We start from the raw sequence: 25,877 nt of genomic DNA on the forward strand, positions 1-25,877 counted from the left end.
TGTTGATGTGTTTGGTGCATTTATAGCTCACTGAGTATGATGACTTTAAAAATGGCTCGGACATCTTTGAGCAGGTATATGAAGAGTATGATGTTTATGAGGACCACTTTGACCAAGCAGAGAGGGAGAAAGCAGGCACATGGGATGGAGAGGTACACTTTTTGCTCTGTCTACAATCAATTAACTTTAAATGCTCACAAATAAGGAGTAAAAAATGGGTGCAAGGCACACTTTAATGTAAAAAACAAAAAAACAAAAACAAAACAAAACAAAAAAAACTTGTTAAAACCCTTTATTCAAACAGCTGTTTCATACCACAAACTCATACATTAATTCAATAACACAATTTTTTTTAATGTTTTTAAATTATTCTACGAATTTCTGTTATGAAACTGCTATTAATATATATATATATATAGGATTTCACCTGTGTCCCAACCAGTTATGACAGAGAGCTGATATTTATCTGTTCTTCCTCTTTCAGGGCAGGGGATTTGAGAAAGGACAGAAGGGAGAGCCAGCGGTCGTTGAACCAGTAAGTGCTGAAGAGTGAAATTAAACTTATACAGAACATTGATGTATTTTGGCTAATGCTAATGCTTCTTGATGTATTTTATATTCACCAGGGCACATTTTTTGAAGGACTTCCTGGCCCACCAGGACCACCAGTAAGTCTTAATGCTGTTAAGATTGAACAATACTCAGCAGCACCAAAAACAATTGCAACACTTGGGAACAAACTTAAAGATGCTATAAGCCGTTTCAGTTGTTTTGCTAACTTCCGCCAATTGCTAATTTGCTAATTTGCATCACACGCCCTCTTTCCAAAACCCCGTCCTCCAAACACATGTCAGTCACAATGTCAGCAATCTCAAACATGCAAAATGATTTCTGATTTAAATTAGTTTAATGTTTTTACCAAGTTAATTTTTTCTTGCCCCTAAAAAAAATAATGTGGTGCAACCATAATATTAACTTAAAATAATACATGACCCTACCATGCATAATATTTTAAAAGGTTTCTTAGTAGTACAGTGAAGTGTTTTGAAAATTTGTTTGCACTTTGTTTTCTTATATATGCATGTCATACTTTCATATTTATCTTTTCATAGCAGTTTCTCAGATTTTTGTGAAATTTACAGATCTACATTTTTTCTTCTATAAAATCAATAATTTTTTTGGAAAAGGTATAACAACAGGCTCTACTTTATCATATACCCATATTGTATACATACAGTGATTAATATTTCAGACACTGAAATTACATATCTAATTTTGATTTTAATATCTTTACTGCCGTAATTGGTCACACCAAATGATACCAGAACTGCACAAGGTTAAAACACACACACACACACACACACACACATGTTGGTGCATCATTATGAGGACTCTCCATAGACAATGATTTTTATACTGTACGAACTATAGATTCTATCCCCTAACCCTACCCCTAAACCTAACCCTCACAAAAAACTTTCTGCATTTTTACATTTTCAATAAAACATAGTTTAGTATGTTTTTTAAGCAATTTAAATTATGGGGACACTAGAAATGTGCTCATAAACCACATTTATAGCATAATACCCTTGTAATTACCAGTTTGTAATCTAAAAAAGTCCTCGTAAACCACTTAAACCTGCCCACACACACACACACACACACACACACACACACACAACACAATCAATTCCATGAAAGAAACAAAGTACTTTTAATATTTATTGAAAGCCCTATAAACATTTTAAAAACAACTCAATCTTTTATTCTCTTAAAACTTTTATGAAACATTTTATAACAGTTCAGTGGAGGTCATGTATAAGTATTTCATAAAAAACATGTCATGTCATTGATTCTTGTGTTATGATGTCATGACATTTGGTCACGATGTGCAAGAACCAATGTGGTTTGACGTAATTGATGTGTCACCATATTGGATTAGCATTCTGTTTACATGAGTTTACAATAGAGCTGTTTAGCCGTAACGTCAATTTGTAGGCGAACCTGGATGTCAAATTCGCTATGGGTTAACTCAAGATTTTCCAATGGGGTTTTATAATGAGCTTTTTCAACTTATGAATAAAATAAGATCCGTGGTAAACATTACTTGATGATAGGTGGACGTTTTGTTCTACAACATATATTATACACTTTCATACCACAAACGTGAATTTCGAAGCCGCTGTGTGATTTAAAAAAAAGAAAATGCACTTCAATACAGCTTCAAAATTCACGTTTGATGTATGAAAGTGTGTAATATATGTTGTAGAATGAAATGTCCACGTATCGTCAAGTGATGTTTACTACAGACCTTATTTTACTCATAAATCCAAAACTCCCATTATAAAATGGCACAGGAAAATCCAGAGGGAACCCATGGCAAATTCTCTTCCGGGTTTGTGGACTACAAACTGAACAGCTCTATATTTTAATTTGATTTGATTTGATTTGAGAGTGAATAACAACTTAAATTTTGTGTTCATTTATCATACAAAGTGATTGTGTGCCTTTAGAAGACATGGAATATGACACATACGTCACATGGACTACTTTTTTGACACTTTTGGGTGCTTATTTAAGCTTTAAAGTGTGTCACTATCAACTGCTATTGTATGGAAATCAGCAACTGCAAAAAAATTTAAAATGTCGCCTTTTTGTAACAAGCGATAGCGAGACAGAGAGACCCAATTGCAGAGGAACAGTTCAAAGGATTTACTGACAAAATAATAAGTTCAGATTCGTGGAATCCTCTGTAGGAACATAGTGAAGTGCAGAACAACGCTCGGCAGGGTAGGGCAATGTTACTCCTGACACGCGGGCAGATGAAGTATCCTCTGTGGAAGACCTGCTGACACACAGCAAAACTGGAAGGCAACCACACACCCGACACGTGGGCAACCAACAGATACATGAGACAGGACCAACTAGGCAAAGAGAGTGAGGTTAGTACTCAACATCAAACAGCAATGCACAAACACTCAGTCAACACTGAGCAACATTAAACATGAACAAACTAGGAACAGGTGCTGCTCGCCAGCTGAAAGTTGGCATGATCAGCGTTCCCATGGAAACAATCAGGGTTCCCATGGAAATGCTGATTCCGCATGCCAGCGGCACCTGAAACACATGAGGAATTAAACGTCAACACGCTTGGAACAAAACAAACAGAGAACAATGCTGCCACGGTCCTCGTCAGACAAAAACCCCACCTGACAAGGTAACAGGACCTTGACATCACTGGAGAGCGCATGGCGGTCACACAAAGAACATACACGAAACACGAGACAGACAGGGGACGATAATGCCATGGTCCAGCCAGACAGAAACCCAACCTGACAAGGTGACAGGACCATGACACTTTTCTGTTCCACGGAAGAAAGAAAGTCAAATGGCATTGGAATGACTTGAAGATGGGTAAATAATGACAATTTAAATTTTTGGGCAAATTATCCATTTAGGTTGAAGGTTGACCTAAAGATGAACTTGAGATGAGAGTAAGAGGCAATGGAGGCAACTTTTTTTAGACCTGTTGGTTTGGGCTCTCAGATAACAGGGCATGGATTGTGTGGGTCTATTGAATAGGTCATAATTAGAAGTGGAATCAGATGACATGTGAATTATACTTCTAAGCCATACGGTCTAAAAGTTCATGGCAAAAGAAAAGTTGAAATTTGAACCGTTGTTGGTGCTATAAAGTTTGAGTGACACACGTCATACTTCCCTATCAGTCTGCAAATTTTCATTACTTTCCTCCAAACAGTTCTAGGGGCAGCCATAGACTCCCAGCCTTTTAATAATTAATCATAAGAGAAACACTAACAAAAATTAATATTAAATAATAATAGAAAGATAATTAATGAATGAATTAACTAAAATGAATATATATGACTTCTGAGTTAGACTTGGAAGTATTGAAATGTGATAACCAGGACATATTTCCATCATAGACAATGTTCAGCAGTGGTCGCACCACATGATGTTTGTATGATTAAGTCAAATTTACAGGCGAAAGAATTAGCCACCTTGGCACAACAGGCATAATTCCCACACAAGGCCATTATGAACTTTATAATCAAATATAGATTTTTTGATAAACCTATCAACGAAAATATCATATTTTCACTCTTTTTGAGGTCTTTTGGAGGTCATACCACATGATGGTCAATTTTGGCAACAACACACCAGCAGTTTAAAAAGTAATTATTTTCCAAAAAATAAAGAGTGGTAATGACCTTTAACATGTATCCATGGGTCCTTTGCATGTTGCTGTATGATGTAACTTCTGGTCCTTAAACACACACAAACAAAATAAATAAAATAAAAATAAAGCCTCAAAATTTCCTTTTTGTGTCAGTTGCACCACATGATATTTCATAAAACAATCGTCCTATTATTTATATAACTATTTGATATAACTGTTTATTTTGAAATAATATTGAAAATGCATCATGGTTTTGCTCAACAATACAGAACATTTATGGAATTATGGCAAATTTGAAAACATTACTTTCAAAAACTTTTTGTGTGTTTTAAATAGATTTTCAAAAGAGAAGTTATGGATGAATGATCACACTACATGATGTTTTTGACTTATAATAAATATTGAAAAAATTCAAAATAAAAAGATACAGAAGCACAGAATTAGAATCACATCATTGACCTAAATACATGTGTATATGTATTGCATATGTATCAGTAGTCTTATATCAACTGATGAAGATGCAAAGTAAAGTTTATGACTGCTGAGTGTGTTTTTTTTAATATATATATATATATATATATATATATATATATATATATATATATATATATATATATATATATTGTTATGTACAGCATCTTTGGATGTGTTTATTGTAACATTAAGTGTTGCCTTGCAATGTTTTCCTTGACTAAACAAGCCAAATAAATAAATAAGATAATTTTAATATGTAAAAAAAAAAAAGAAAAGTATTTTAATCACATTTTAATGTGTGTGTTTACTTCTTCTCAGGGTCTTCCAGGAATCCCCGGCATCACAGGCCCCCCGGGACCCAGTGGAGGCCCAGGTGATAGGGTGAGTGTTCCTGTTCTCACGTGACCAGTGGGGGGGAGGCGGCTTGGGGGATCTAGGACCCCCCATAAGGTATTAGGGACCCCCCATAAGAGATAATAAAATAGACATTGAGGGGTCCCCAAGTATTTTCATTTTAGTAAAGATAATAATGACAAGTAAAAATGTAAACGCCCCTACATCACAAGACCACTAATCGCATGCCCCCCCACCCCAAACGCTAAGCTCAAGCAACCCCCCAACAACCATGAGGGGTGGGGACCCACCATAAAACTGGAATCAATTTGAGCACTGCACGTGACCCTTGTGACCCAGCCTGAACCTCAAGCGGAGGACAAACAGGACAAATCTACAGAGACAGGAGAGATGACTAGATTTGCATGCGGATGCAACAAACCTCACATATGACTCATATAAGGGACCCCCAACCTCTACTGAGACCTTAGGCATCAGGAAGCCATGACTCATCTCACAGTTTGACCTAATTTGCTCTGGACAGTGTGTCTGTACAGTGTTCCTGTAGATTGACTCACTCCATATACACGTTCCCTTCGTAGGGTGAGACAGACTGCAGACTTCCAACTGCTGTAAAACGCCTGAATTCATAATTTACCCCTGACAGTGGGGATGAAGATAGATTGTTATTTGGTCTCTGCTCAATTTAGTGCCTCTAGCCAGTTGTGCATCAACTTCTCATCTGTGTCAGTTTCACAAAAGAGTGGAGTTTTAGTAAAAACATCAAGCTAGGCTGAGAAAGCACATCCACTTGAGAAAAAAGACTTTCTTGGCCTTGTATGTCTATAGAGGGCTTATAACATTTCCCAGGTTGAAAGGCAGGGTAAAATATTCCAGCCGGAGGTTTTATCTTTTCTTTTGAAGATTGAAAAGCTTTTCAGAGAGGACTGGTGACTGACAGCTTTGATTAGCTGAGCTCTTAAATGTTTTACACAGCATAGTGCACTTTGATACAGGCAATGCGTAAAAAAGGTGTTTTAGCTCATTCAGGAAGCAAGCTAATTGTTACAATATTTTTGTCTTGTTTGCCAGTAAAAATATAGAAACATCCTTCAAACAAGATACATTTATTTGAGAAGCAAAATTTCACAGGATATTCAGACTGGTTTTCAGAAGATATATTTGGAATTAAGTTTTTTTAAAGATATTTTTGCTATCCCATTAGCAAACTGTTTTTATTTATTTATTTATTTTTTTTTTTAAGCATAAAGCTAACCAAATTTAATGAGGTTTATGTTTCAAACAAGAAATTGGCTAAGATATGTTATCTGAAAACAAGTCTTATTATCTTATTTACTTCTCAAGGCAAGCTATCTTGTTTTAGACAAAGAATGACATACATTTTGAAAATGAAGCAGATCTTGCTGCAATAATTTTGTCTTTTAAATATTACTGACACATTACTGCATGAATACACATTTAGAAATACTCTAATAGTAAACTGATCTAATTGATTCTCCTCTTAAAAGGGTCCTGAGGGACGTCCAGGCCTCCCTGGTGCTGATGGGATGCCGGGTCCTCCAGGCACTTTGCTGATGTTACCCGTAAGAGGACGTTATTGCTTCAGTAACACATTTAAACCACTTGCATACTCATTAGCGAGACTTGTTTGCCAGAGGACAATAATTAAAATTTTACATCACAAATCACAGGGGCTAGGTGACAATGACAAATTTTGGCCACATGGTGGAGCTGTGATATAATCATGTAGTTTCAGTAATCAGACTTGCAGAATATGCAGAATAAAGCCTATCTATTCATTTGTGTACTAAACATATTAAAAGCTCCCTGTAATGGAAGGATACTTCATTTAATGAATATTTAGTGAGTAATCTCTCTTTCACTCTCAGTTCCAGTATGGAGGAGACTCTCAGAAGGGACCTGTGGTATCTGCTCAAGAGGCGCAGGCTCAAGCCATTTTACAACAGACCAAAGTAAGATTTAAACTATCTCTGACACTTTAGAGATTTGAACAGCTTGTTTTGTAACTTGTCCCACACCGTTAGTGCTACAGACATGAATATTCCTCAAATCGTCTGACTTGTTGAGGAGAGCTGTTCTATGTAGTTTCAGACTGAAGTAGTCAGACTTAAAAACGGATAATCAAACAGGAAAAATCCCACAGATTTAAATTGGAAGATGTACCCAGCCATATATTGGCACCAAAGTAGGGGTCAGATCTTTTGACTTGGGCCATTAAGAAATTACCTAACAACCATCCAAAATGTCCAAGCAGCCACATAGCAATGCCCTCGCAACCACTCCGAACACCTTAAATATCACAGTAAAAAACACTCAGAACACATAAGAAACCAAAAAGCAACACCCTGGCAACCACTCCGAACACCTTAAAGGTGCTGTAAACGATTTTCATGGAAAAGTATGCCAAAAATGTAAGATATTAATGAAATAAGTGTCCTGAGATATCTTACCGGTCTCTGTGACAGCTGTAGACAGCTGTAGAGCAAACAAAAATGTGTCCACAGACTGCTGACATTGACGCTTTTCACCTGTCCATCATTTTGCTCGTTCTCATAGTGTTGTATTTGAAGCGGATCATTGAGGCTATGATTCATAATGTTTGTCAGTTGAGGGCGCTATTGTGCCACTGTTGAGTTTGACAGTCACAGGAACAAATAATGCTGCTCTTTTGCTCGGTTTTGGTCTCAAAATGATCTTTGGAGGGCGGGGTTTTGGAATGAGGGGGCATGGCTAATTCATCAGCTCAGTCACGTGAAAGCTTCAGAATGCTAAAATCGCTTACGGCACCTTTAAAAACATAAAATACACTTAAAACACCTCAGAAACCAAAAAGCAATGCCCTGGCAACCACTCAGAATTGATTATTGATTATGCTTTATTTGTCCCATCGCTGGAAAATTCTTCTTATACCCTCGTGTTACAAAATAATTTACAAACATCACATTCACATGTAACATATAATTTATATCCCCACTGTGTACAGTTCATTCTCTCTCCCCCACATGTAACACAACACCTAGTGAGTATACCTTTTATTTGTTCAAGATGTTAATAGCCATAGGCAGAAACGAGTGCTTATACTTGTTTAGTCTGCACCAGGGGACCCCAAATCTTCTCCCCGATGGAAGTAGCTGAAATTCATTGTGGAGAATATGAGTAGAATCAGCTACTATCTTATGTGCCTGTCTAAGTAGACACTGTTCATAAATCAACAGGAGAGATGGGTAGATTTGAACACCAACGATCTTCATAGCAGTTTTGACCGAATTAAAAATCTTAAATTTAGTTTATGCTTACAGGTTACAAAACCAGAATGTAATGGTGTACCATATTTGTTATAGTTTTACAGTGTCCCATAATTTATTTTAAGTTCCTGTCAGAAAAGCTTAGTTCAATATTGTCCTTGTATCTCCTCCTGGCCTCCCGGAGCCTATGATTAAGCTAATTTTGTACAGTCCTCAGTTGTGCTTTGTCATGATTTTTACATGCCATTTATTTGTGATTTATACAGTCCTTATCTTCTTTCATTATGTAAGGTTTGTTATTTGGAAATACAGTGACAACCTTTTGTGGAATCACAACATCCATACAGAACTTGATATTTGTCAGTAACAGTCTCTGTAGCATTGTCCACGTCCATCCCATGAAAAATATTCCAGTCAGTACAGATAAAACACCCTTTAATGGACTATTCTGTCCTCAGACCAGATTTTAATAGTCTTGTTATGAGGCTTGCTACTCTTTAGAGCCGTTCTATTAGTTGAAATAAGGTGGATGGTATTGTGATCAGAGTTGCCTAAAGGAGGTTTGGCTCTACAGACATAAGCACTGGCTACATTACCATAGCATTTGTTGAGAATTCTACCATGCCTTGTGTCACATTTTACACACTGGTGAAAACCAGGGAGGGAAAGTTAAAGTTTACAATGATTAAAGTCTCCTAGAATGAAAACAGGGGCTTCAGGAGAGTGTAAAGGTTGTTGATAAACACTGTCACTAATGTGTACTGCTGCACTTGCAGCGTTTCCATCAGGAGGAACATAAATGGAGCAAAGGATAATAGGCCCAAATTCCCTAGGTAAATAGAATGGTCTTAACTTCAAGCATAGCAGTTCAACGTCAGGGATGCACATGATTTCCTTCACCTTGTATTGCCTGCACCATTTGTTGTTGATGAAGATCACGATTACTCCTCCCTTACCTTTGCCTGACAGTTCGTTCCTATCAGCGCGAATAAGGGAAAACCCATCTAGATCCCGATGTAACCATGTCACCATCAGCACCAACACACATGCCCCCAGTACTCATAGGAAAACCTCATATTGATGCGAAGCTCATTCATTTTTTCCAAAGAGATCTCATGTTACTCAGAATCATAGAGGGTAGGGGCGGGTTGTTAACCCTTCACCGGAGTTGTTGTCGAGTACCTCCACGTCTGCCTCTTCTGCGAAGCCGCCTCCAGGGAGCAATGGCCAATTCTCCAGGTTGGTCAGATGGTGGTGGTGATGGTAAATTCCAGACGAAGCGTAGTGATAACAGCGTGTCTCTACTGTATGAGAGCTACTGTTTATCCCCCTCCGTTGTAGATAAAGCATGGCTCATTGTAAGGAATCCCAGGGCAGCAAATACCAACAGAAAAAGTTTCACCATCACTGCCATTGCTTAACGTACATCTTGTGAAGTTGCACCGCTCGTGTAGTGATACACTGTTGGCTACTTACCTTTTTAACACGCAACACATAAAGGAACCCAAAACACATAAACAAACGGACTAACACATTACAACACGAGGAGTCCGGGTTGCTACTGAGCAGCACCACCAAACTGGACAAGAACACCTTGTAAACCAAATAGCAACACCCTTACAACCACTCAGAACACCTCATAAACCAAATAGCAATGCCCTGACAACCACTCAGAACACCTTATAAACCACATAGCAACACCCTGACAACCACTCAGAACACCTTATAAACCAAATAGCAACACCCTGACAACCACTCAGAACACCTTATAAACCAAATAGCAATGCCCTGACAACCACTCAGAACACCTTATAAACCAAATAGCAATGCCCTGGCAATCACCAACAGCACTCTAGAATTGTGGCAGCAAGTTTTGCATGAGCAAGCACCACTCACATTTTCACATTCACACATCGGAAATAGTAATAATGTAGTTACTGTCTAACACTGAACAATGCTATATTAGTACTGCATACAAAGTGGCTGTCTATAATTTATGCTCATTTTGGTCAGGTTTCGGACTTTTGGGATAATAGTTAAGTACAAATGCACACTTAGTACGAGGAGGAATCTGAAAGTGTTTCTTGTCTGTCTCTTTTTTTTCTTTGCTTCTAGCTATCACTGAAGGGCCCTCAAGGTCCATTAGGTCTCACAGGGAGGCCAGGCCCAGTGGTAAGGAAACATTTTCATTTCATTTCAAACTTTTACTTTTTCCCATGTTAAATTCAGAATGTTTTTGGGTTTAATGTCTTTTAAACAGTAAACATTGTATGTTTGTTCCAGGGTCTTCCTGGTCCCAGTGGACTGAAAGGGGACAGTGGAGATAGTGGGCCTCTGGTGAAGACATTTCCTTTTATAATTCCTCTTTACATTCAGAAACCTTTAGAAACCCTCTTAGCCAATGTGCAGTAGACTCACCAACTCTATCACCATTTTATTTCTCTCTTTTAAGGGACCACGTGGGTTGCCAGGTCCTCCGGGTCTTAATGGAAAACCAGGGAAGAGGGTAAGATTGAACATCAAAACCTTTTTACAACCAGTGGGAAATGCTGAATTTTCTTTCAGCACCAATTTTCAGATTTACACTGTATCCTAACCAGACACAATGCGATTTCAGATTCCATCGATGACTGATCTGTCTGTCCACGCAGAACGCGAAACTGCTGAACGACACGTCACAATCAGAGCCTATCAGAACATATTTGATGTTTAATGTACTGTAATGAGAAGCTGGATTTTGGACCATGGGAGTTGACAGTGGGCAGGGTGACCCGGGATGATGCTGCAGAAATAAAAAATGTGAATAACAGAATGTGAATGACAGAATGTAGCATCCTTGTCACTGGTTGCAACCGCAGCCAGTTAGAACACAAATTGTATTACTGTAACATGGAAGACATACCTTATATTGTGTGTCAATTTATCATGTTATGTCTGGTTAGGACACAGTGTTGACACGAGTATAAAGAATCATAATGGAAACTTATTGGTATTGGTCATAATTAAAGGAATTTTCCTTGTTAAATACTGCTTAAAAGCATCTGTGGCATGCTGGTGATTACCACAGACAATAACTTTGATTTGTCTTACAGTTTGCAAAAACAAACAAATAATCATGTTAACAAGTTAATGGGGAAGTCTATAAATGGAAGTGTAAGAGTAGTTCTTGCAGGCTAGACTTGGGATCGTTACGCATTCATTCAGTTCAGGCAACTCATCTAATCACAATCCAACCTTGAGCTTTATAAGCTCTGCACAGTCTTTCAACGCTCATATGCCTCTGTTGTTTACACCCCCCTGCATACCATCACAGCTACTTTAGGTCCCGTCCTGCCATAAGCATCAGCTCCTCTCCCCTGTCATCCTTGGCTTCTGGCAGGATCTGACGGTCCAGCAAATATCTGAGCGCCGAACCGTAGGACGGGGCTTATGCCAAATGAATGAAATATCTCTACATTCGTATGAATTCCAATCATTACGAGCCTTTCTGGTAGAACTATATTGCCCTTGATTCCATAGTAAGTGCATAACTGTCAACAGGTTGTTTTGTTTGTTGCTACAAAGTGTTGGATGAGTCAAAATGATTTTCTCTGGTAATCAACAGCATACCACATAAGCTGTATTTAACCTAGAATATTCCTTAAAGTTTTTATTGCAAATGTTGACTGTACAATTTAGTTTGTACACATTTTGTTTACTTTTATGAAAATATTTATAAGCTTGTCAGAAAATACTACTCATTTAGCCAGGTATTTGTGACGACATTGTAATCAGAGGTCAAGTTGTCCATTTATCTTAAATAAATTAACATCGTCATGAATGTGAAATGAATTGGCTGATATACAAACAGGTTCTGTATCTATGTGCGGTGTTGTTTTCTGTTCATGAATATTGCACAAGTAGTGCACAGCGGTGCATATAATATGATGACAGAGTTGTGTTCTTTGTTTAAACTTGCAGGGCCAGTCAGGAGCAGATGGAGGTCAAGGGGTTCCTGGAGAGACAGGGGCAAAGGTGAGTCACTATATAAGTCCCATAACTAAGACCAGCACCAGTATTACTATTGCTCATAGTTAGAGTGAGAGATCTGAACAAATCCCAAACCCTAAATATTAAACGTAACTCATCCTGCGCCATTTGTGCTATGGATATGAGTGATAGCAAGCAAACAGACTTTCAATTTTGGCCTGGAGGATGATAAAAGAGTGGAACAAAATCACTAGCAATGCTTTAAAAATCACTTAGAGTGCCTTAGCAACCATACAGCATTGCCCTGGCAACCACAAATAATGCAAGGATAGTTCACCCAAAAATTAAAATTCTGTCATCATTTACTTACTCAGGTGATTCTAAACATGTATGACTTTCTTTCTACTGTGAAGCACAAAGGGAGTTCTGGCAGAATCTCACCTTTTTTTTCTCCATACAATGAAAATGAACAGTGACTGAGGCTTTATTTCAAGGAAGGAAGGAAGAAAGGAAGGAAGGAAGGGTGGAAGGATGGAAGGAAGGAAGGATATTTTGGGTGAACTATCCCCTTAAATCGAAAAACAGTGAATTTGAACCTATGGTTTCAGTCATTGAAAGAATTGTTTGCTATTGCATGTCATGTAGCATTGTGTGCACTGAAAACAGTGAGCTTTCAGTCCTGTCCAGCTGTGGGACCTGTCAGTAAATAAATCATGCAGATATATTTAGCACAACAGGAGTGTGTTAGATGAGGAATTGAGAGGTCCTCCAGTGTCTTTCAGAGTCCCAGCACCGGATGCGGGCTGAGACTCGGAGCATATGGGAAGGTTCCTCTGAGGCGGCCTGTCAAACCTTTCTACATGCCACACACACCTCTGCCACAAATCACTGCTTGTGCTGTGTGTTTGAAGCAAAGCAAATGACTTTGAGGAAGGGCCTGAGTTATGCTTAGTTAGTGAAGTGTGCTGGGGGAGCGTGTGTTTGAAAAGGGTGTTTTGTCGATCTTGGATCATGGATCTCTGTCTCTTTTGCAGGGTGACAGGGGCTTTGATGGACTACCTGGTCTTCCAGGGAACAAAGGATACAGAGTGCGTAGAGAGCACAGAATTGCTCAATCAAATCACGCATTCTGTTTACTGCTGAGTCTGTAGTAGCTTTTTGATGTGTCTAAATGCTCTGCTTTGACTATAATAGGCCCTCTGATCTAATTTAGACTTTATATTATGTGCTGTATCTCATACACAATCCTCTTCTGAACATTTTTCAGGGAGACAGAGGAAAACCGGGACCCCATGGTCCAGCTGGCGAGCCCGGCCACAAGGTAATTCAGACCCTGCTGAAAAAGACCAGCATAAGTAGTGACAAGCAAATCTTGTGTTTTGGATGTTGGTGTTCCTATCAGCCCTCTTGACCAATTTAACCAGCAAGACAATCTTGGTCAACCAGCTTCAAAAGAGAGACCATGCTGGTTGACCAGCGTCACCACCATATTTTGGCATTGCTTTGCTGGTCCACAAGCTATACCAGCTCTAAGCCAGCGCTAACATCAAGGAAATTCACCCTGGTCTAAACTGGTCTTTTCAGCAGGGGATTCTCCTTTTCTTCTTCTTTGTTGTTCTGAGCTTGGTGCAACCCCCTAAATGAGTCTTTTATCAGATTACTAATAATCCCTTTAAAGATCCCCTGCACTGCCCCAGGTGTGTACTCACAAATTGCATGAAAGAGACAAGCCGCACACTGATTGGGATGTTAAAATTATGCAGAGTTGAAAAATGTATGCAGCAGTGATTCACATTGATCACAGCTTTCAAGAATGAGAGCGAATGGGAATATTTTTGCATATATAACTCTTCTGACACCTCTCGGACTAAAGACTGACTAGTCTGTGAATTTGACCATTTCTAACAACTTGCAAGGCACTATAACGTCATCTCTAATTTGCTAGAGCAAATTCAAGTGAGCTTTAGACATAATCAAGCAAATATTTAATGACTACAATGCTTATTTGACAGTAAAAATGGAATCAGACATTGGAAAAATTGGACCCTTTTCACAGACTATGATTACGCTTTTCCGCCTTATTTTGCAAAGTAAATCTAGGAAACTTTCTTTTAGACGTTTTATATTTTCTAATATATATTTTTAAAGTATTTAATATAAATGTATAATATTATGTTTTGAGTTACATTACCCTGCCATTAATTAATAAAAAAAATGTCAACAAAGCTGCGAAGGGGTTTCAAATAAAGCTGCTGAGAGTGTGACAGTAAATTTGGCATCTTTCTTTATTTCTTGACTTTTCAATAGTTTATATACAGTATATTCTAGACATGTAATGCTGCACAAATTTCACGATACTATACGGTGCAAAGTCTCACGATATGATGCGTACGATACAATATGATTTTTTTTTTTAAAACAGCGCCCAAATTTTTTTCGCTCAAACTTATTCAAGGTTTCAACATAAATGCCTTTTAAATCATACATGACACAACAGTGTCTGACATTGGCAATAAAACATAGAGCTGTAAAATAAAGTAACGTAAACACTGTGACTGCATTTATTTAGTTTGATTTTCTTGTTTTTTTGAGAAAAAATATTTTGTCAATGCTCAAGTCATTTATTTTTGTATAGTACTTTTCATAATACACATAGTTTCAAAGCAGCTTTATAGAAAATCATGCCTTAATGTCTCAAAGCCCCTAGAGAGCAAGCTGAAGTGACTGTAGCAAGGAAAAAACTACTTTCAGTGTTATTTAGAGGAACTCAAGAGAGAAAGGAACGTGACCTCTGGTTTTATGATATACAGGTACATCTCAATAAATTAGAATGTCGTGGAAAAGTTCATTTATTTGAGTAATTCAACTCAAATTGTGAAACTCGTGTATTAAATAAATTCAGTGCACACAGACTGAAGTAGTTTAAGTCTTTGATTCTTTTAATTGTGATGATTTTGGCTCACATTTAACAAAAACCCACCAATTCATTATCTCAAAAAATTAGAATATGGTGACATGCCAATCAGCTAATCAACTCAAAACACCTGCAAAGGTTTCCTGAGCCTTCAAAATGGTCTCTCAGTTTGGTTCACTAGGCTACACAATCATGGGGAAGACTGCTGAACTGACAGTTGTCCAGAAGACAATCATTGACACCCTTCACAAGGAGGGTAAGCCACAAACATTCATTGCCAAAGAAGCTGGCTGTTCACAGAGTGCTGTATCCAAGCATGTTAACAGAAAGTTGAGTGGAAGGAAAAAGTGTGGAAGAAAAAGATGCACAACAAACCGAGAGAACCGCAGCCTTATGAGGATTGTCAAGCGAAATCGATTCAAGAATTTGGGTGAACTTCACAAGGAATGGACTGAGGCTGGGGTCAAGGCATCAAGAGCCACCACACACAGACGTGTCAAGGAATTTGGCTACAGTTGTCGTATTCCTCTTGTTAAGCCACTCCTGAACCACAGACAACATCAGAGGTGTCTTACCTGGGCTAAGGAGAAGAAGAACTGGACTGTTGCCCAGTGGTCCAAAGTCCTCTTTTCAGATGAGAGCAAGTTTTGTATTTCATTTGGAAACCAAGGTCCTAGAGTCTGGAGGAAGGGTGGAGAAGCTCATAGCCCAAGTTGCTTGAAGTCCAGTGTTAAGTTTCCACAGTCTGTGATGATTTGGGGTGCAATGTCATCTGCTGGTGTTGGTCCATTGTGTTTTTTGAAAACCAAAGTCACTGCACCTGTTTACCAAGAAATTTTGGAGCACTTCATGCTTCCTTCTGCTGACCAGCTTTTTAAAGATGCTGATTTCATTTTCCAGCAGGATTTGGCACCTGCCCACACTGCCAAAAGCACCAAAAGTTGGTTAAATGACCATGGTGTTGGTGTGCTTGACTGGCCAGCAAACTCACCAGACCTGAACCCCATAGAGAATCTATGGGGTATTGTCAATAGGAAAATGAGAAAAAAGAGACCAAAAAATGCAGATGAGCTGAAGGCCACTGTCAAAGAAACCTGGGCTTCCATACCACCTCAGCAGTGCCACAAACTGATCACCTCCATGCCACGCCGAATTGAGGCAGTAATTAAAGCAAAAGGAGCCCCTACCAAGTATTGAGTACATGTATAGTAAATGAGCATACTTTCCAGAAGGCCAACAATTCACTAAAAATGTTTTTTTTATTGGTCTTATGATGTATTCTAATTTTTTGAGATAGTGAATTGGTGGGTTTTTGTTAAATGTGAGCCAAAATCATCACAATTAAAAGAACCAAAGACTTAAACTACTTCAGTCTGTGTGCATTGAATTTATTTAATACACAAGTTTCACAATTTGAGTTGAATTACTGAAATAAATGAACTTTTCCACGACATTCTGATTTATTGAGATGCACCTGTATATACATAATCCAATATTATTTAGCTGCTTGAGCAAAAAACGATCTGCAAATGTAATTTTTTTGGCCTCTTCCTCCGGTTTCTCATTGCATGTAAACTTTACCGGCGTTATTACCGTATAACATGTGTGCAGGTGTTGCACTCATACCTGTTTACATTTCGATGACAAAACCAGAAAATAATAAGTCTCATGTAATTGCGGGTTTCTTAAATTTTTTTGAATAAGCTTGTTATTTGTATATGTCTTGCTCAGTGTTATGCTCTGTGTCATCTGGAAGAGGCTGGCTTTTAAATGCAACTGTGCTCCTGCTGTGTTTCTGCATTGCAAATCCACCGATTTGGGCGGTGATGTTGGTGTAAATAAAACAACATGACACTGTTGTTTGGTAAATTCGACAAGCTGTAATGCTACAATGTACTTGCCGTTTGCATCGGTCTTCTCGCATATGTACTGTAGATCTGTTGCTCTGTTGTCCTATGAGCGTTCAGCACCACCTCTCCGTGGAGGAGACTGTTTCTCAGCTCTCAGTGTTGTGCTGCTTGGTTTTAATTAAACTATAATATGTTTGCTCATGTATAGTACGATACATATGGTATTGAATCATGTACGTCGTATCGTAGGATACAATACGATAATTTTTTTATGCCCCTAGTATATACTGTATACAGTATATACAGAATATATATATAATTTAAATATATTTATATTTTTTACTTTTGAAAATCGTGGAAACGTAATAGTGCTTTTTTTTTTCTTTTGGTATTGGAGCACAAATGAATGGAAAAATAATATTTGCTGTGTTATCCCATTCACCGTTATAGTTCCTACCTCTTTTATCAGGTTTCGAACACAGTCAAAGACTTTATTTTGCTCAATTTAAATGATCATACGGTGCCACTGGTCCAAGATCTGTGATGCTGATTAATGTTTTCTATTCCAGGGTTCGGATGGACCTGTTGGACCAAGTGGACAACCAGGAGAACCTGTGAGTGACATGACCCAACACACACAGACAGACAGACACACACAAACAAACACATACAGACACATACACACATACAAGTCTTTGACACCCCAGGGGCAGCCCCATGTCCCTGCTTGGCACAGCCTGATTAACGGCAGCTCAAGCTCCATTTAAGTCTCGGCAGGTGAGTTGTGATCCATTGGGGCACCGGCTATTTAAATGGATCACCCAGAGCAGTGAGAGACTTAGGACAGAGTGAGCACTATTACAGAGTGCTGAGAGGAAAGAGAGAGATAAATGTGGGAATGGAGATAGATGAGCTGAGAGATTGGTGAAGGAAAGAGATGAAATCCTGGCCTGCATGATTATATTTCCATATCAATCTCTTCCCTGGAGATCACAGATGTGGCTCTGGAACAGGTGGCTTGGCTGATGTACAAAGACCTAGGCTTACAAAAACAAAACACACATGGCAACCGTGCATACATACACACATACTAGAGCAGTAGTTCTCAACTGGTGGGCTGTAACCTAAAAATGGGTTCTGATAAAATTGCGGATGGAAGGGAATAAACAATGGTAAATAAATGTAAACAGCTACGTAACTAACCATTCTGTATTCTTGCATTGTTTGGATAGTTTCATAAATAGGCTTATCATCTTTTGAAAGGTAGGGTAAAAACACTTTCATATCTTTTGGGCTTATCATCTTTTGAAATGTAGGATAAAAACACTTTTCATATCTTTTGTTGTTGCTGTCAAAGGCTGTGCATCCTGTCTACAGTATTTTGTGACAAATTCATCTGTCATTTGGTAGAAGCTAGCCAAATTAGACAATTTTAGTACTGGGGTGGGTCACCACTTGAAAATCTGGGTCCTAAAGCAAAATCAGTTGACAACAACTGTACTAGAGGGAAATGGATGTATACACACCTATATACATCAGGGCATAATAATACATGTGTATTAGATGAACAAATATACCCTTATACATATTCCAACACCAACAAATGTCCATACCTCTCATAACACCTGTAATGTACCACCAGTGTACTGCTATTCAATTATTATCACACTTGACCTTAATTACCTTAATGGGAGTTTATGATTAGTTTGTGATTTTTTTTTTCTTTACAGGGGCCAAGAGGACTTGTGGGGCCGAGAGGGCCACATGGTCCACCCGGGCAGCAGGTAAGACAATTGCCCATCAATCACATTTACATAATGGGTAGTTTGCATGCACAACATTCATAGAGGTGCCATGATATTAATGAAATTGTTGGGAACATTGTCAAGCAGGACCTTTTTTTTTTGCTTCTAGGGAATTCGAGGAGTGGATGGTGTTCAAGGGGCAAAAGGCAACTTGGTGGGTCGACTATGAGGTTTTCCATCCACGTTACACAATGTCTGCCAACAGATATACTCCAGAAAAAAGCATAGGGGGGTTTAGTGAGGTCATTCAAAACAACATGTCAGATGTTATTAACCACTGAGATATAACCCATAGAGCATCTGTAGCACTGGCAGACAGGGTAACAAAACTGTTGAGAACTGTAGAGTTACCTCAAGCACATGAAGTCTGCATCTATTATAACTGATATACTGCCTTCTCGTCATGTCGGAATGATCGTATTTACAAGATGAGCGCACAAGAACAGCACCATAATTTCGTAATTACCAGTGGAAAACTCAGGAGTTAACGAGTTGGGAGCATGTCAATTACGTAATAAAAAGGAAAGCTAATTTGTATCGGTCATAATTAAAAGAATATTCCGGGTTCAATACAAGTTAAGCTCCATCAACAGCATTTGTGGCATAATAATTACCAGCATCCAAAACACAAGATTCGCTTGTCACTACCTATGCTGGTCTTTTTTAGCAGGATCTGAATCACCTTGTGACCGGGCTCGCCAGCTGGACCATGGGGTCCCGGTCTCCCTGAGAAATGTTCAGAAGAGAATTTCGTATGAGATACAGTACAAAATACAAAGTCTAAATTAGATCAGAGGACTTATTATAGTAAAAGCAGAGCATTTAAACACATCTAAAACATGTTGAACGTTAAAATACTCACTGTTTTAAAAGTATAGCCACAAGACGTAAACAGTATACTTGTAAACATGATTTTAGTGTGATAACATCGCTTACTAACCTTTTCTGTGTAAAGTTATAGCCAATTTTACAACTTTGTTGCCATGATGTTGTAATGTCAACAAACCTTTAAACGTCCGTAAAAATGATAGCTTAACTTGTATTGAACCCGGAATATTCCTTTAAAGAAATAATCTGGGTTAAATGCAACTTCAGCTTTATCGACAACACCACAGAATCGACCATTATCACAGAAAATAATTTAGACTCCTGAAATTTGTAAAAACTTGTTCACAGAAATCCACTTATAGTAGAAGTCTATGGGGCAAGACAATGGGAATGTTGCCCTTTAGACTTCCATTGAGCTGAAATGATTGTCTGTGGTAATTTAGTTTGTCGCATTTTGTGTACTCTTGACAAATAGCTATTAAGCTTGCCAGAAAATACTACTTATTTAGCAGGTATACAGTACATAGTACATAGATACAGCATCAATTACACACATAATGCTGATCTTTTGCTCTGTTTTTGTCTGGAAAAAGAGAAAAGGGGAAATTAAATTGCCCAATAAAAAACCTTTACAAAATAATGATTATCATCAAGCAAAAGCAATGACTCTCATTCTTCACAATTTCATAGGGGCCGCCGGGTGAACCTGGCCCTCTGGGTCAACAGGGGAACCCAGGCATGCAGGTACATTCATTCTTCTTCACTCCAATACTGCCTAATGAAGCCATACCAGCAAAACAAATGTACTGTACACCACCACATTCTCTATACCTAACATACATTTATCACACACCCTTTATAACATTTTTGTTCTTTTATTTCAAGGGCTTCCCTGGTCCGCAGGGGCCTATAGGCCTGCCAGGAGAGAAGGTAAGCCATTTCTATTTAAGCATTAAAGTACTGACATGTGACCCTTTAGTAGATGAGCATTTGAAAAAAGTGTTGAGTGTAGTTGAGTAAGCATCCTACTCTGTGCTTTTATTCAGATTTCTATAAGAAACTAGACAGATAATCAATAGTAAAACTCCACACATACATGCGCGCGCACACGCACACGCACACACACACACACACACACACACACACACACACACACACTGATATAGACAGATACACATGTCTTCTCTCAAATGTGCCTAAGCATGTTAAAGATTATGGATATTTATTGCAGTTAACAAGCTGAACATGCTGGGTCTAAAGGAGGGTTTGGTTTGTGTCTTGGATCAGTAGGAATTCACGATTGAACTGATGATGTGTCTGTGTTTGTGTTTATGTGTGTGTTTTCTGTTCCCAAACAGGGCCCTCAGGGGAAATCTGGAATGCAAGGACTTTCTGGGATTGATGGTCCTCCAGTATGTATTGTTCTCCAAAACCATAGCTTTATTCAGAATACCATACTACACTTATAGCAAACACCATTATAAAACCTATAGGACATTCCCAAGGGAGCCTATGGCGAATTAGCCTTTTGAGTTTGCCTACAAATTGACGTCATGGCTGAACAGCTCTATTAAACATGTCATGTCATGTGACAAACCTAATATGGTCATTTGACGAAAATGTTGCATGCTAGTGTTTGAAATGTTTATAGTTTTATAATGGATAGTATTTTAATATACTATTTAAAAAACAACAACAATTAGGCAGTATTCAGTGTATACTGCACAGTACTGTCAGAAATTAGCTTTTCCATAAAGGTGCAATAATTGCCCCCTCAATTAGATTTTCACAGGCATTTTTCTTTTATGTTTATAAGGGCATTTTTTTCTAAACCTATAAGAATTATAGTGTAATTTAATCAAATTGATTGAGAATATATTACGTGATAATGTGCAAAACTAGGTTAGAATAGAATGTTAAGAACTAAATCAATTATAAATGAAAATAATAGAACAATTCATTACGGGGCTGTAACAAGCTTCACAGCACAAGGGAAAGGAGGAAGCGAGAACCGGCTTGACAATATAAATAATAATTTAATGATCAACTTAAAGCAAAAGACATACAACACAAACACATACAGGGCAGCTTCCTGTAGCTCTCTCTTTCCCGAACTGCCACCTCCGGCTGCCTTAATCCCTCTCATCGGCTTGATTAGCCTGATTAGGGTCCGGGCGTGCATCATCACGGCCCGGCCCCGCCCCACCCTCCTACTTGCCACACTCCTCACTGCTTTGCTTCAGGCCGGGGAGCCCCTGGAATGATGTACATCACCCCCCCCCCCTTCCGTGGGGGGTGTGCCCTTCTGGCCCTGCCTGCCGGCAGGCCTTCCCCTCCTTCTTGGACATGGGAGGAGACAAGGGGAGGGAAAAAACACAACAAAAAAAAAAGAGAGAGAAAGGCCAACACGGAGCAACAGCGGGAGAGAGAGAGGATAGAGAGAAAAAAAACGTACTCGCTGGTTCTCTGACATGCCGTCGTCCGATCCTCGACCACTCCTCCACCCTCTGCCGGATGACAGCCGCTCCTCCCTGGGTGGACCGGAGCGAGTCCTCCGACCCCTGGCGGATGGAACGCCCCACCGCGTTTTGGTGGCCGGTAGGGAACTCCTCCGCCCCTGGCAGTGGCTCCACCACTCCAGGCAGCCAGCAGTGAGCCCCTCCTCCCCTCGCGGACAGCAGCCGTTCCTCCATGTCCAGGTGGTCGGCAGCAACTCCTCCATCCCCCGGCGGATGGCCGCGGCTGCTCCTTTAGGCGGGTGGCAGTGGCGAGGACTCCGCGACAGCACATCCCTTCTCCTTCCCGGGCTTCGGCACCAATGTAACAAGCTTCACAGCACAAGGGAAAGGAGGAGGCGAGAACCGGCTTGACAATATAAATAATAATTGAATGATCAACTTAAAGCAAAAGACATACAACACAAACGCATACAGGGCAGCTGCCTGTAACTCTCTCTCTCCCAAACATGCCACCTCCGGTCACCTTTATCCCTCTCCTTGGCTTGATTAGCATGATTAGAGGCCGGGCGTGCATCATCATGGCCTGGCCCCGCCCTCCTCCTTGCCACAGGGGCATTTTTTTGGCCCCTACATTTTGAATTCCTGGGGCATTTTTTTTTTTTGTGCTTTTTGTGGGATTTTTGCCCGGAGCCCTCATTAAAGGATTTGTTCACCCAAAAATGAATATTCTCACATAACTGACTCACTCTCATGCCATCCCAGATGTGTAAGATTTTCTTTCTTCTTCAGAACAAAAATGAAGATTTTTGGAAGAATATTTCAGCTCTGTTGGTCAATAAAATGCAAATGAATGGGTGCCAAGTTTTTGAATCTCCAAAAAGTACATATAACCATCATAAAAATAATCCATAAGATTCCAGTGGATTAATTAAAGTCTTCTGAAGGGAAACGCTCAGTGTGTGTACAAAATAGATCAATATTTAAAACTTTTTTTTACAAAAAAATTCACGAGGGTCGAGGTCAAGCGTTGGCAAGTTCATGCGAGATCTGATGCGTGAAATATGAATTAATTCGGAAGAGCAGTTTTGTTTACAACAGAGGAGCTTAGATAGTCATACATAGATGCCTCATTCGGCTGGTTTGGATCTGTCAACTGTGGAGCCACCTTGGAACGGTCAACAAGGAGAGCTGTTTGAATCGGTTTGATTGCAAGTGAGTGAGTGGAGGAGATGCCTCAGACCGAGCTCCTTACTCAGACTGCTGCATAAACATCTTTTGTGTCGAAACAGTATCACGGTCCATAGAAACAGCTGCTAATAAGAGATCTACGTATGAATCTCTATGCAGAGAAGGCTTTCGTGCTTACGTCACGTGAGAGGCAGTCTGAAATCCACCACCCTCAATGAGCTGGCCGGAAGCTTGCATTTTTAGTAAGACATTAATTAGACATCTGGAACCATTATTCTACATAATATATTATTTTTATGGTGGTTATATGTACTTTTTGGAGCTTCAAAAAGTTGGCACCCATTCACTTGCATTTTATGGACCTACAGAGCTGAAATATTCTTCTAAAAATCTTCATTTTTGTTCTGCAGAAGAAAGAAAGTCATACACATCTGGGATGGCATGAGGGTGAGTAAATTATGTGAGAATTTTAATTTTTGGGTGAAATATTATTTTAATTTCTAACCCTGTGTACTGGAAGCATTAAGCCATTTTCAGCGTTCTGGTCTATCATAGGACTGAAATCTTAATATCTCTACCATCCAGCAGGGTATACTATGGAGCATGTGAACACTGACATATTGGCCAAATTGCATTCGTGACTCATGCTAAAACCACAAACGTCCCCAATAATTGTTTTTTACAGCATAATTTTCTGTCCAGCTCATGCACAGATTGCCGAAAAAGCAATGTTGCTGAGTCCTTAGACCAGACCTGGCCTTTCGTGCTGGCTCATTAGCTCGCTCACAGAAACAGGATATCTCCTAATCAGCCTGCTGTCATGCTAACACCTGCTTATTCTGTTCAAATCACAGGGTCATCCTGGAAGAGAGGGACCCCCTGGGGAGAAGGGACACCAGGTGGGTTACAATCACTCACACATGTGCACGGCTGCTCCACTGACCTGAATAAGCTGTGAAAATTTGAAGAGGAAATACAGAGTGCCAAGAGTCTAAATGCGACAGGGCACAGAAAAGCAGCGCCCTGTTCGCAGTCCCCTCTCGCTACAGCCTTCTGTTATAGCCGCTCTAGCTGCAGTAGCTGAGCTATCACTGTTCACAAAGCATAACGGCAATCTTTTATGCGTGCAAGCTATCGCGGTAATTGCCCACTTGAAGCAAACCATCGGCATTGTGTGGTCATTGTTTAATATTCCCCGCAAACGCACACGTTACGTGATTATCACTAAGCATTCATGAAAACGGATTGTCGTCTGCACACATGGACTGTAAAATTTCAATTGTAGACGAATGGCAGAGCATTGTTATGCTTTTTCCTTCACTGTTTGAACACTTAAGTGACATTGAGTGCGTTCACATGCATGATCTTACTCCAGTTATGCATAGTAATCTGACACTGTGTAAGGTCATGTAAGGTCAGGGAAAAGTCATAAATAGTTTAATAGATTTTTGTCTTTACCCAGATTTCACTTTGCATGTAAACACCTTTACTGGCATTCTGGTAGTGTAATCAATGTGTAATTGCTTACAGTATGCCTTCAAAATCAGAAAAAATAGAAGGAAAAAAAATCAATAACTTTAAATCTTGTGTACACATTTTTTTGTGTTTTTTTTTTTTTTTGTTGCATTGTCTATTTTTAGAAAGAGCAGATTTTTGAGCTGATTCAGTGAATTGTTGGATGTAAACACACTTATTGCCTTGTTTTCCTTTTATTCAGGGTTTATCGGGAGCACAGGGGCCGGCTGGATATCCCGGGCCTCGTGGAGTGAAGGTGAGAGTGACTTAAGATCACAGACTGTCTGGTTAGCTATAAAGACACTCAAAGACATTTGGTGTGATGCAGCAGACTTTTGGATTGACAGTCTGACTGTGAGTAAATGGCAGTAGACTGGCTCAGGTAAACCACTTTAATTCTCCCTGGAAAATAACGTGACAGGGTGAATAGCTCATGATGGCCAGTAGAAAACGAATCCTGTGTGGGCTTGTTTGTGTAAAGGTGTGTGGTGCGTTACAGCAAGTGGTCAAAAAATATAAAAATTACTTTTTGGTTTTTGATCTTGGCAAACCTACTAGCTCATAAATTTACTATGATGGTGTCATCCAAATTATTATCATCTACAGTATGTCTACATTCTGTCCAGTACAAGGAAAGTTACTTTGAAACTATAGCTACCCAATCTACCAGCGACTCATAATTCAAATAGTTATGTTACAATCAAGCTACAATCAAGGGGATAAAGCTTTTTAACTGTATTATGCAATAAAATCCATAATCATTTTACAATCAGAGCAGTATTTATCTATTTATTCCATATTTATGAGAATCTCAATTAAGCTGACAGCATTGAATTTGAACAGATACATTTATAATTTATAGTTACAACTAATAATACAAAAACAGACAGCACCTTAATTTAAATGTAAAACATTGCAAATTAGCAGACGTAAAATGTACAAAAACATTTTTAAATGGTTCATTTGCGTGAGCCATCTGAATAAATCTATTGAAAATTAATGAACAAACCAAAATGATTCGGGCTTCCCAACAATGCATATGAAAGAGAATTTG

General features: G+C 39.1%; 1 protein-coding gene across 1 annotated transcript in view; it reads left to right on the forward strand.

Annotated features, from left to right (window-relative positions):
- The window catches only part of LOC127450561 (collagen alpha-1(XI) chain-like), a 102,342-nt gene that overhangs the window by 41,281 nt on the left and 35,184 nt on the right, over nt 1-25,877 (forward strand). The window contains exons 8-27 of the mRNA XM_051714789.1: nt 27-152; nt 485-535; nt 627-668; nt 4,994-5,056; nt 6,538-6,612; nt 6,919-7,002; nt 10,411-10,467; nt 10,579-10,632; nt 10,748-10,801; nt 12,256-12,309; nt 13,299-13,352; nt 13,532-13,585; nt 17,598-17,642; nt 18,759-18,812; nt 18,943-18,987; nt 20,352-20,405; nt 20,547-20,591; nt 21,020-21,073; nt 24,163-24,207; nt 25,026-25,079. Of these exons, the coding sequence (XP_051570749.1) occupies nt 27-152; nt 485-535; nt 627-668; nt 4,994-5,056; nt 6,538-6,612; nt 6,919-7,002; nt 10,411-10,467; nt 10,579-10,632; nt 10,748-10,801; nt 12,256-12,309; nt 13,299-13,352; nt 13,532-13,585; nt 17,598-17,642; nt 18,759-18,812; nt 18,943-18,987; nt 20,352-20,405; nt 20,547-20,591; nt 21,020-21,073; nt 24,163-24,207; nt 25,026-25,079 (1,164 nt within the window). The remainder of the gene's footprint in view (nt 1-26; nt 153-484; nt 536-626; nt 669-4,993; nt 5,057-6,537; nt 6,613-6,918; nt 7,003-10,410; nt 10,468-10,578; nt 10,633-10,747; nt 10,802-12,255; nt 12,310-13,298; nt 13,353-13,531; nt 13,586-17,597; nt 17,643-18,758; nt 18,813-18,942; nt 18,988-20,351; nt 20,406-20,546; nt 20,592-21,019; nt 21,074-24,162; nt 24,208-25,025; nt 25,080-25,877) is intronic.

The sequence above is a fragment of the Myxocyprinus asiaticus genome, chromosome 13 (genome assembly GCF_019703515.2).
Source record: "Myxocyprinus asiaticus isolate MX2 ecotype Aquarium Trade chromosome 13, UBuf_Myxa_2, whole genome shotgun sequence".
Taxonomy (NCBI): Eukaryota; Metazoa; Chordata; class Actinopteri; order Cypriniformes; family Catostomidae; genus Myxocyprinus; species Myxocyprinus asiaticus.